We start from the raw sequence: 12086 nt of genomic DNA on the forward strand, positions 1-12086 counted from the left end.
AAATTTTTTCTGGTGACAAAAACAGTGTGTTGGCATTGTAAGCACACCATAATATTCGATGGCTCTGCAGAAAAGTGCTTGATGAGGGGCAATTGCTCTTTTCCTGCAGTGAGTTAGCATAATCCCCCAAGTTAGCAATTCCGAGCGCCTAGTACAAAATCACCAGCTGCAAGATCAATAGGTCTTGGAAGATAAATCTGTGGACTAAACTATGAGTACCTATAGCATCCCACATACGACATGTTTTATCATCTGATGACATGTGCGAAAAAGAGAAACAACGACATATAAATTACAAAGCAATGTAAAATCAAACAAAATACGCACTGCTATTTCATATTATCGTAAAAAAACGGTCGATCTATATAGATAACTAGTTATGCAGTACATGGGAAATATGGCTGACTGCTTTCATGTAGTACATATCATAGCTACTGCTTTCAACCAGTACATATCAGTATCTACTGTGGTATCATAATAATGGTACATATTTGTTCATACTAGGGTTTATACAGTATACATTGACATGTAGTGCACAAATTGATGCAATACATATATGTATCTACTGCTCCCATCAAGTACATATCAGCTTATATAGGGGTTTATACAGTACATAATGACATGTACTGTGTCAATCAACAAAAATGATGTGAGTAATAATGATAAACCAGCACGAATTTTCAGGCAATGAATCATAAGAATTAAAAAGAAATATGTACTGCAGTTTTTACCAGTACATATGGATTTTTCTTTCATATTAGTTGTATAATCAACAAGATTATTACATAAGAAAACGAAGTAACAAGAACATGGTGATATGTACTGACGAATACGTACTTTCAACAATATATGTAATCTATTTGAGAACACTGCATATTGATTTGCACTAATACATATTCGTATTAATATGTCCTCAAGCTTTTAACTCTAGTACAAAGTAACCTATATTTATCAGATATAGCATGAACTTAAAATTTAAGAATAAACTACTGCATAAATCAGCAAAATCATATGAGTAATAATGATAAACCACCACAAATTTTCAGGCAATGAATCATCAAAATTACGAAGAATCACTGAGAGGAACAAAACAGATTCAATATAAGGATCGAGAGGATGCATTATATACACAACACAACTTAACAACAGATGCATTACAATTTAAAGTGAAAAAACGTACCACGTTTCAAGATTGACCATGTTTCTCATTTCTTTCCATGTGTTGGTCCTCTAGACATAAAATCCACAACTTCTGAACCTAGAAAACAGTTGGTAAAGCTTCACATTTTCATTTTCATAAAAGTATCCTTTTCATTTTCATAAACACATATAACATGTTTTTTGTTGGTATATAAGCATATAGGTACAAGGGTTTATCCAGTACATATAGATATGTAAGCATAAACTAGAATTTTTGCATACATGATGGTATGTACTGCATCTAAAAATTACTCTTTCCCTAAGTACATATCATGATAAACTGGTGCATCTAAAAATCACACTTTTTCAAGCATGAACTAAGGGTTCATATAGTACGTATCAGTACATAATTAAGCTCAAGAATTAAGCATTAAGAAATCACTACATATTGATATGTATCAACATTAAGAATTAAGAATATATATAAGAGTAATATTGATATGTAATTCAAGTAACACAACAATGATATGACAGATTTTCTTATACCGATGGTCTGCTGCGTAACAAAGATCGTATAGTTATGCCATCAACCTCTGCATGTATGAGCAATCACTACATATTCATATCAAACACAACAAAACATAACAGATTTTCCACATTTTGCAAATCTACCAACACTACATATTGGTATGTAGTCTAAAGATTTTGAATAGATGTTTACCTTTTTTCAAGGGTACAATTGATTTCTTTCCTTTTGCTTATGTTGAAGGAGTATCGTCGTTTTTGTTGGTGAAGGAGTAACAGATTCAATAGATTTTGTCATACTTCTTACTGTTGGTGAACTTGCAGTGGGTTTTTCTTTGGTTTTTGCTGTTGGTGAATCGACGGTAGTTTTCTTTTGGGTTTTTGCTGGTGAAGAAGTTTCTTCTATAATTACTTCTCTAATTGTTCGTTTAATCTCCCTTTTGGTAACCGTTTTAGGGTTGCTGATGAACAAGATTAGAGTTAGGGTTGCTGATAATGAAGTTAGGGTTTGCTGAAGAAGATTGATCGATTTTTAGAGATGATTTTTTATTGGTGTTGATTTTATTGTTGATGTTGTTGATTGTGAAGAAGGAAGAAGGAGTTTCATCTGTCGTCTGTAAATGAAAACGATGAGAAGAAGAATGAAGAAGGGTAGTTAAGTACTTTTAAGTTTTTAAAACTTTTTTGGACCTCCGGTTATTTTATTTTTTACCGCTGGACTACAGGTTAACCCCGGTCGGGTTTTCTGGACTAAACAGGAAATTCCTCACGCCACAATCCAAAGCCCACCGCATACCATCCCGAACGGCCCAATTCTCTGCCATGTTGTGATGCTTTAACGGTTGGATCCTTGACATGAGGTATAGCGAAAATCATCAAAAACGATAGACGTGTCCGACAGCTAATACTGAAATCCAACATGATTAAAATCCTAGACTATTAGACCCTAACAATCATATAAATTACATCGTTACCACTAGACTCCTTCAAATTTTTCCTTGTTTATGTTTCTACGCTTTCCCTAAAAACCCTAATCCTCTCTCTGTCTGATTTCCCCAAAAAGAAGAGCACAAATTCTCTGTTTCTGCAAAGGTATGTTTCACTTCCTCTAACTCATCACTTCATCACATTCTAGAATCCATGTTTTCTACTCTGACTCGTTATTCAGTTTTTTATCGGAAATCTACGTATTCCTAAAACCCTAATTCGTACATTCTGTATTTTGATTATCACATTGTAGGACTTGGTACATTAATTCTTAGTTACTATGTCATTCTCCGTGACGCCGTCGAAGAGACCGCATGATCGGAACGATCAAAATGGAAAAGGGAAGTGGCAAAAGACACAAGGATATTATCCACCATTACAACCATTGAAAATCGCACCTGGTAGTATTGTTTTCCGTGTGTTATGTCCTGTTTCGAAATCGGGTAGTGTAATTGGGAAAGGCGGTACCATTGTGTCACAAATTCGACAAGTTACTGGTGCTAAAGTTAGAGTTGAAGAGCCTGTTCCTGGTGATGATGAGAGAGTTATTGTTATAGTAGGTCCTGAGAAAGAAGTAGTAGAAGTGAATGGAGAACAAATTAAAGAGGATGGGGAGAATAATAATAATGGGGTTAATGAGGGTGGTGATGTGAAAGAGAACGATAAGATAGAGACTGAGAGTAACAAGGATACGGTTCATATGGAAATTAAGGAGGAAAAGGGAGTGGAGGATGATGTGGAAGTGAAGGAGGAGTCCAAGGAAGTTAAGGTGGAAATGGGAGTCGTGGATGATATGGAAGTGAAGAAAGAATCCAAGGAAGGTTTGCAGTCAATGGAAGTTACGGAGGAAAAGGGAGTCGAGGATGATTTTAAATCAAAGGAAGTTAAGGAGGAGATGGGAGTTGAGGATGATAAGGAAGCTTCGAAATCCGAGGAACCTAAGGAGGAGGAGAAGGTAGTTGAGGATGTTAAGGAAGATTCAGAATCCAATGAAGTTAAGGAGAAGGGAGTTGAGGATGTTAAGGAACATTCGGAACTCAATGAAGTTAAGGAGGATAAGGAAGCTAAGGGCACTGCTTCTGCTGAAGATTCACAAGCCGAAAAAGGAAATTCTGCTGTTCAGAGGGCTCTTTTCCTTGTTTTTGAAAGGATGGTTGAAGGAGAGCTCGAAGGAGATGAAGGAGAGAAAGCTTCAACCGTTGTTAGATTACTTGTGCTGTCCACCCAAGTTGGTTGCCTCCTAGGAAAAGGGGGGAGCGTAATCAAGCAAATGGCCTCTGATAGTGGGGCACAGATCAGGATTCTTCCAAGAGACAAACTTCCTCTTTGTGCTTCACAAACTGATGAACTGGTTCAGGTATTTCATTGTGTGGTTTATTCTCGGTTTCCATTTGTTTCTGTATATTTGTGGGTTGCAATATAACTTTTCTTAACTTTGAATTAGTTTGAGATCGGCGTTCAACTATCAATTTTGTAGTGTTCCGTCTATTTTCCTGTCACGTGATTTTAATTATCACTCCTCCTTGAACTGTCATATGTTATCGAACTTTTCCATCCTAGCAGCTATTTGTGCATTTAAATATTTTATGGTAATGTGATTGGTATATATGAATCCGTTATGTTTATGCTTATTTTCTATTGGTGCAGCTCACGGGGGGATTAGATGCAGTTAGGAAGGCTCTTCAATCTGTATCTCAACAACTTCTGGATAATCCACCTCGTGATCGTGACACGTTTCCTGCAAGCAAACATACTGGATCATCAAATAATTCTTTTGGTCCTCCTGTTCCTAAGCCTGACGTTCGTGCACCCCCAAATCATCATTTTTCTGGCCAAGGAGCAACTTATGCTGCTGGACCTCATGAACGAACTGATTTTGAGCATCCACCACAAAAGTATCATGAACATGTCATACCAAACAGAATGGAAACTGTGCAGCCAATCACCTTCCGTCTATTGTGCTTCAACGAGAATGTTGGAGGTGTAATAGGGAAGGGCGGAACCATAGTCAAGGCACTTCAGCATGAATCCGGCTGTGACATCAAAGTCTTGGATAGTATTCCAGATTCAGAGGATCGTATTATTCTCATTACTGGCCCAGTGGTAAGCTTTGACTCGACGAGTTGAATATGATGCTTTCATGTTTTTCTTGCTTAACTAATCAGCGTGTTTTCCCTTATATTAATAAGATTCTGTATGCAAAGTTTTCTTTTTTGAAATACCTCAAATCTGATGCAGCATCCAGATGATAGGTTTTCTGCTGCACAAGATGGAGTTCTCCGTGTGCAGAATAGGATAGCAAGGGCGGTATCTGATAACGGTGAAAAAGTATTAGCTAGGATACTTGTGTCGTCCAATCAGATTGGTTGCATTCTTGGGAAGGGTGGTTCAATAATCACTGAAATAAGGAAATTTACTGGGGCTTACATTCGTATAGTAGCAAGAGACCAGATGCCAAAATGGACCTCTGATATTGATGAAATTGTGCAGGTTTGTTCGTTTTAATTCTTTGTTATTATGGTAATGGCTGAGCATGTAATTCTATTGTGAGGATTAAAATTGTTGAAAAAATACGATTGACTAGTCAAGATTTGCACAACGTTTTTGGTGGGGCTTGTATGCAGATAATTTTGGATTGGAACAATGATGATTACTTCACCATGTGCATCTTTTTCATTGAAACTCACATCTTTTAACCTTCTATTCCCATCGAAAACTGGGCAGCATAAACCTACTTTGTTGGAAATTGTAGTTTAAGACCGTGGTGATTATTTGGGGATGTCCTGTATCAGAGGAGAATATAGTTACTTGCACAGGAATTCTGTCTGTAGGCCCACTTTAACTTTGGCTGCTCACTCTAGCTCTACATTAAGCTGTCTAATTTCGAAATTGTAGAGTAATACTGACATAAGATTTGTTGCTTAGAAGTGGTCAATTAATTTTTAATGTGTGGGTCTTGTAACTCTTGGGAGGCATCTTACAGTTGAGTCCTTTAACAGATGTCTGGGGAATTTGAGGCAGTGCAAGAAGCTCTAGTGCAGATAACTGGCAGGCTGCAACATCATTTCTATCGTGACATGTATCCCACTGTTAACCATCCACCGCATCCTCCTTTTGCTGATCAAGTAGCACCATATCCTCCATTTGGGGGGAGGAGGGACCGTTCACCTCCTGGAATGTATTCCAATTTAGGGCCACCATTTCATAATTTTGATGGTATCGGTGGTTTTCCTCCTCATGGGCATGTTCATCCCAGCGATGAGCGATTTGTACACAACAGTCACATACAGGGTAACCCCCATCTTGGTTCTGGAAGACTGCCACCTCCAGCACCATGGGAATATCAGGTATGCTATTTATTTCCTTTGTTTATTTGGATAGTCTGAAATTAAAATAATTTGGATCATCTGAAATTAATATAGGTAGCGATATTCAGATGTATAAAACAACTTAGATAGTTTCAATGCATGTTTTGCCTTTGCTATTGCATAGCATGTGACAAGAACTGATTGGAACTTCTTCAGCGTATTGTTCAAGTTGCTTATCGCTCGTTTATTGATGGTCAAACATTTAGTATCAGTCAATGACAATAACAGTTTCCCATTGACTGCTGTTAATGACTTCTAGGGAAGAATGCGTGACGGTGTTGGTCCCTTGGGGATCCCAGATTACGCAGGAGTTCCTCCCCATAGAAGAAATGCAGGGTTTGGCGGGTATGTTCCTTTATTTTAATAAGTCATCTGACACTATTTTGTAGCTTCTGAAGCAACTTAATTGTGACCAGTTGCCCATTTGATTGATTTTTTTTTGAATGCAGTGGGAATCAGCCTGCTTTTATCACAAGCACAACTGTAGAAGTTTCTGTCCCCCGAGCGGTTGTTCCATCTATATATGGAGAAAATGGAAATTCTTTGAAACAGATTCGCCAGGTTTTTTCTCTAGACATTTTTTTAATTAATTCTTTTTTTTTTTTTGATGATTGGGCCGCTGATTATTAGAAGCCAACATTCAGATTTCTGGTGCAAAAATTACCATTACTGATTCCCGACCTGGAGCCACCGACACCGCAATTATCTTATCTGGAACACCTGAACAAACACATGCTGCACAAAGCCTTCTTCAGGCATTTGTAATGGCCGGGTCTGGTTCACCTTGATCGTACATGGCAGAAAGGTACTCACATTTATGTCTATCTTTTTGTATGAAATGTTCTGGAATCACTGTTGGTTAATATTGGGTAAACCTAGACTCTAAATCTATATAACCAAGACATTCCACTTTCTATGATTAGCTATCTCATACTCCATATAAAAATCATATGATTCATACCTGTGTGTTGGGTACGCAAAGAACTCCTTCAGCTAAATGAGTCTTGAGCTATCCAGCTGTGTCTTTTTCAGCTAGTGAATTGTTTATCACATCTTTAATATATGTTGGTTACTTTGAGAAGTAAGGCCGACTCACTTTCTGAAATATTAAATTTTTCCTGGTCAAAATCGCGATTGAGTTTTTTATGGGTGTATAAGAAAAATAATAATTTAATACCAGGTATCTCATCTTTGTTATTAGAAACTGGAAACGTCTGCTGGAGATCAAGTGGCCTGGAATGAGAGAATTTTGAAGTTGTAGTTTTGGGATCATCCTCAAACTCAGGTGAAGCTTTCAAGGGGGAGATATCATTCTTCTGCAGGTACACAAGATTGTTCATGCAAACCATGCTATACACTTCCAATTGAAGGCATTTCAAAGTTAGTTATATCTCATGTATCGATGATGAGAACTGTAGAAAGGGTTCAATTCAAATCTATGTATATCTGAAAGTAGCACTTTGTAGTTTTACCCAAGAGTAAGTTATGCTTGCCAGAGATCATAGTGTTTCCAGTCTTCAACACAAGTTAATTAGGCCACATGTAGTAAATTTAGGTGTCAGAACAAAAACTATTATTTAATGAATTATGCAAGCTTTTATTATCTACTCTTTGATCTTATTAGTATTTTTATCGTGAAAGGGTTGATACATTTCTCAGTTAGGAAGATTATCTGTGAGGAAGTTCAATATCATAGGATATTCTATGATCTATTTTTAACAGATAAAAAATACTGGTGATGCAATTGTTTAAGCTGCAAAAAAGTGTTAACATAGTAACATATATGACTGGCCACACGACACAGTTTGAAGGTCGACATTGTTAGGATACTCTGTGTGATATTACGTGGAACACACATTGGAGATCCTACAAGATTATTACGTCTTCATAAGGGCGCTCAACATTAACTAATCCTAATGCAGCTCCAATTCAGGATCCACAGGGAGAATATATTCCCAATTGCTTCCACTCGACAGCTAAACTTAGGGTATTAGCCATTAGGTAACTGGTAGGTGCTCTAGGTGCTCTTTGTATATGTAAACAGTCCCATATCTATGGAAGATATTGTTGCTTTACAATGACACAAATCCAAGCGTAATTGTTAGTATGGATACCAGCCTATGACACTGAAACTTCACTCCTCTTTCGCCTTTCGGAAGTATGAATCTAATTTTGAGCGGGAACCTTACTGGCTGTTTAGGCGATCACCGGATTTCCACCAGTAGTGGTGTTATAACTTTGTAGGTTGTAACACAGTAACTAGAGTTATGAACTGCAGAACAAGTGTCTGTTGTGTTTTTTTGTTTTTTTTTTTGTGACAAATATTGACACATTGTTGATTTCAGATATCTAGTGTCTGTGTTATGTTTGTCGTTGTGTTCTTTTTCGTAGCTTAACTTTTAGTCTGCTTCAATATATAGATCAACTTTGTTTTTTGCTAGATAGTGTAATACGTGCATTATCCTTGATTTGTTTGTCTTCAATGCATTTTGTATGACAGATAGTATCACTCTCCATGACGATGTTTGATGGCTTCAAAGATGTACATATCCAGGTTTGTTTTCAAAAGATAAAGTAACTTTACATTCTTTGAACTACCTAATTTTAATGAAACAGCTATCTGTTCGGAGGATTTTGTTGGTAGGGTATCTTAATGAATGGTCAGTATTGCTGTAACTTAAAGTATCATCCTATAGCTTGTATGATTCCGCAAATTCAATGTTTATACACTTCCACTTGCAAGTTGCACTGGTCCACCGATCCAATCGAAAGTTCATGAATATTAAACTCAATCTTACTAGGTAGGGTCATTTGACAATTTTGATATTGGGAGATAAGTTTTTCATCAGTGGTACTGGAATAATCTTCCACATGTGTCATCAACGTGAATTTATACTGTTCTTTACTAATTATCCATCTCATTAGAATATCCGTGTAGTGTAATATGCTAGCTGAACAAATATTTTGTATGATTATCCTCAATGGATGAATAATTGAATAAGCAGTACTAGTCTTTGGACTTGGAATCTTTAACCTATCTGTTGATTCTGTTCCTAGTTGATTGTACATTTTTTGCTTTGCCGTTCCACTCATACATGCTAGTAATACCTGAGATGTACATGACACCATTATATACATCTAAGCAGGTGCAATAGGTCGATCTTGTGGTAATTTGAGAACCTGAATTTTACAGAAGGATTAGGAATCTTTCATAAATCTACTTTTGTTATATTCGGGTATACTGCTTTAGATTAATATAGGCCTTCTCAAGGTTACCTAAAGTAGGCATATTTTTAGTGAGTGGAGCCATATTACATACTGATATCTCTAGAAGCCTTATATCAGTTAGACAGATAAATAAGAATAGAAAATATAACTGCTTATATTGCATTAATTCACGTTAGTTTGAAGGGGTGTTCTGTTGATTGGCTATGGCCAAGTCAGTGCAAGTAGGAAAGTCACAACTACAATAATTTTTGCCCTAACTCCAAGAGCATCTCCTGTGGAATGTAGTTTCCCGAAAATATAGATGACAAATAAGAAAATATCTTAAATAATCATTAAGGAATTTCATTTTCTTGTGTGATCTCTTAAAATGGTACTACCTCCGTTTTTTAAAAAGAGGATATCATCACTTTTTCATTTTAGCCTAAAAATAGGCCAAGTTGAGAACATAATAAAATTGTCTGTTTTAGGTATTCTGGTAACGTATCTGCCATATTTTTGGGAGATGCTCTAAACATGTTTATGAATTTTGTAGTTGTGCTGTATTGGGCCATGTTAGTCATTGGAAATGTACGCGCATAGGAGCCATATTTTCATAAGGATGTAACATTTTTGATTATCATTGCTTCAGACGAGCTGTTGGATGTTGTTATCAAGACTATAGTTTAATCAAATCCTTGGAGGATTTCTAGGAGTTGGTTCTTATTTTCTAGTTGGATTCAATTTGCAAAGTTCTCTTTTCATTTTGTTTTGTTCACAATCTTACCATGTATTACTTGTGGCACTATGTCTCTTGGAAGTCGTTTATTTCGAGCGGTCTCTACTCTCTACCCAAGCATGCTTCATCAATTGTTAAAGAAATAGTAGGTGGAGGTTGATCGCTGTAGTGAGATTACATGGGGAGATATATAGGTGGGGCAGGTAATAGATGGGGTTTATGAGTTGCAATGCTAGTTAACTATTCTTTACTTGAGGTTTTATTTGATCAAAGTTATAATAATTCTTATGGAGGTCATAATTGCTGATTTTACAAAACTGCATCTAAACTAAAGACAAGATTCTTGAAACAGTAGTATGCTTCAAAATCAATGTCTAGCTTTTAAGTAATGCCGTGCTTAAATAGGAGACCAATCGATTAATGCTTAACTGAGAGAAACAGAAGAGATCCTTTTTGGTCTGAGGGTCATGCTTTTTACATGGATTAGTGATGTCAGGCCAGGAATACTACTCACAGGAGATACGCGATTGTGGGATGATGGGGCATGTAAATGAAATGATCACATGGAATTGATTCCTGAATAAAAACTGATAATGAATCTATCGTTGATCCAGACTGTCCTTTTGTTTTAAAATATCATTTCATCAACTCCTAACTAGCTACTTCTGCACGCTTTCAGCAGGAAATCACAAGGACTGACAAGTATCAAGTACTCGAGAAGAAAGAAACAAACTCATTTAGCAAGTCGTCAGGCCTTGAAAAAATTTGTCGAAGCCAGAATGAGTTTTTGAGAGTTTTTTTTTCTGACAAAAGTTAGCTCAAGATATTAACCGGTTGTATTGCCGGTTGCATCACTTATTCCCGTGGTGGTGAGTTCAGAGCGTCTTATGGACTAGGCCAGCTAGGTTGTTGCCTCCTATAATTTAAAAGTTTAGTTATTTTTAAAGCTTGTTGCTCTTACGTAGTGGTCTACCTTTGTTCTTGTTGACAGTCATATCTTTTAGTTATTATCGAAATCAGTTCGGTTTGTAATCACTGGTACTATTTTCCAATTCTAGCCATTACTCACTTTTACGTAAGAACATTAGCATTCACTACATTAGGCAATTTTTTTCAAGCTAATTTAAGTTATCCTCCTTTGCAGTAAATTCATTCAAAATCTGATGAATACCGCTATCAGAAAGACCAAATTTTTACGTGTCCATACGTTATTCTCATGGAGTCATCAATTACGTATTCTTAAAAAGTCAATTAACTAAGCAGCTCAGTCATCAAGTACATATTATCTTAAAAAATCAATTACATATTATCTTAAAGAGTGCTTCCTATATCCTGAAAAGTGGTTTCAAAAGATCTCTGTAAACTTCTCTCTAAAGTTAGATTTGCTAGTGTATCCGACTAGTTGGCCTCTTTATCAATGTGGTGGATTTTATGACGTAGAATCGAAAAGTGGTTTCAAAAGATCTCTGTCAACTTCTCTCTAAAGTTAGATTTGCTAGTGCATCCGACTAGTTGACCTCTTTATCGATGCGGTGGATTGTACGATGTAGAATTGATTATCAGTAGTCTCTGATGTAGTTGATCATATGCTGCAATTACAATGTTTTGTGAGTCAGACTCCAAGTATCATCTTGTTTGTTTGCAGCTGACTCGGCGTCTGGATCTGAGTCAATCTCTGATTCGGGCCGAGTCAGCAATCAGACCGTTTGTTTTGCATTTTGAGTCAGATCTGACTCGACCTATGACTCAGACATAACCCCTGATTCGGACCCATTTGAGTCAGGTAACAAAATACTCCTGATTCACGGGACCAAACCACTGACTCACGTTTTTTGAGTCAGATGAGTCAGATCTGACTCAAAACAAACATATTGAGTCAGATCCAGATGAGTCAGGTGATTTCACTCAGATCCAGATGACTCAGATCCAGACGACTCAGATGAGTCAGGAGTAAACTAACATAGTGTATGTCTCTGATTTAGTTGATCATACGCTGCAATTACAATGTTTTGTGAGTCAGACTCCAAGCAGACTTTTATCTATAGTATATTTGTTATAAGTAGACTTTTATCTATATTATATTTGCTATTGTTATAACCTCTATAAGTATGCCTCGTGTTTCG

The 12086-nt window shown here is 36.7% G+C and overlaps 1 protein-coding gene across 8 annotated transcripts; it reads left to right on the forward strand.

Annotated features, from left to right (window-relative positions):
* Positions 1-2645: 2645 nt before the first annotated feature.
* Positions 2646-11060, forward strand: LOC113331812 (RNA-binding KH domain-containing protein RCF3-like). Of its 8 annotated transcripts, none has more exons than XR_003351208.1 (12): positions 2646-2757; positions 2906-4009; positions 4300-4755; positions 4891-5142; positions 5652-5999; positions 6280-6365; positions 6470-6581; positions 6665-6825; positions 7222-7342; positions 8521-8574; positions 10046-10166; positions 10643-11060. XR_003351208.1 is itself a non-coding variant. In XM_026578450.1 (9 exons), the coding sequence occupies exons 2-8, from the start codon at positions 2933-2935 to the stop codon at positions 6806-6808; spliced, it is 2475 nt and encodes an 824-aa protein (XP_026434235.1). In that variant the 5' UTR covers positions 2646-2757; positions 2906-2932; the 3' UTR covers positions 6809-6825; positions 7222-7646. The 8 variants fall into 8 exon arrangements, 1 of the variants encoding a protein (XP_026434235.1); XR_003351209.1 differs by having other exon boundaries at positions 10646-11060; XR_003351210.1 differs by having other exon boundaries at positions 10046-10157.
* The last annotated feature ends 1026 nt before the right edge of the window (positions 11061-12086 follow it).

This window comes from Papaver somniferum, unplaced genomic scaffold, assembly GCF_003573695.1.
Source record: "Papaver somniferum cultivar HN1 unplaced genomic scaffold, ASM357369v1 unplaced-scaffold_128, whole genome shotgun sequence".
Classification (NCBI taxonomy): Eukaryota; Viridiplantae; Streptophyta; class Magnoliopsida; order Ranunculales; family Papaveraceae; genus Papaver; species Papaver somniferum.

What these genes read in the sequence shown, in the direction of transcription:
- LOC113331812 (XM_026578450.1), top strand. Translation starts at nt 2,933, where the DNA reads ATGTCATTCTCCGTGACGCCGTCGAAGAGACCGCATGATCGGAACGAT. An exon ending in CAGCACCATGGGAATATCAG is followed by an intron (nt 6,000 to 6,279) that starts GTATGCTATTTA and finishes AATGACTTCTAG; the next exon opens with GGAAGAATGCGTGACGGTGT. An exon ending in CTTTGAAACAGATTCGCCAG is followed by an intron (nt 6,582 to 6,664) that starts GTTTTTTCTCTA and finishes GCCAACATTCAG; the next exon opens with ATTTCTGGTGCAAAAATTAC.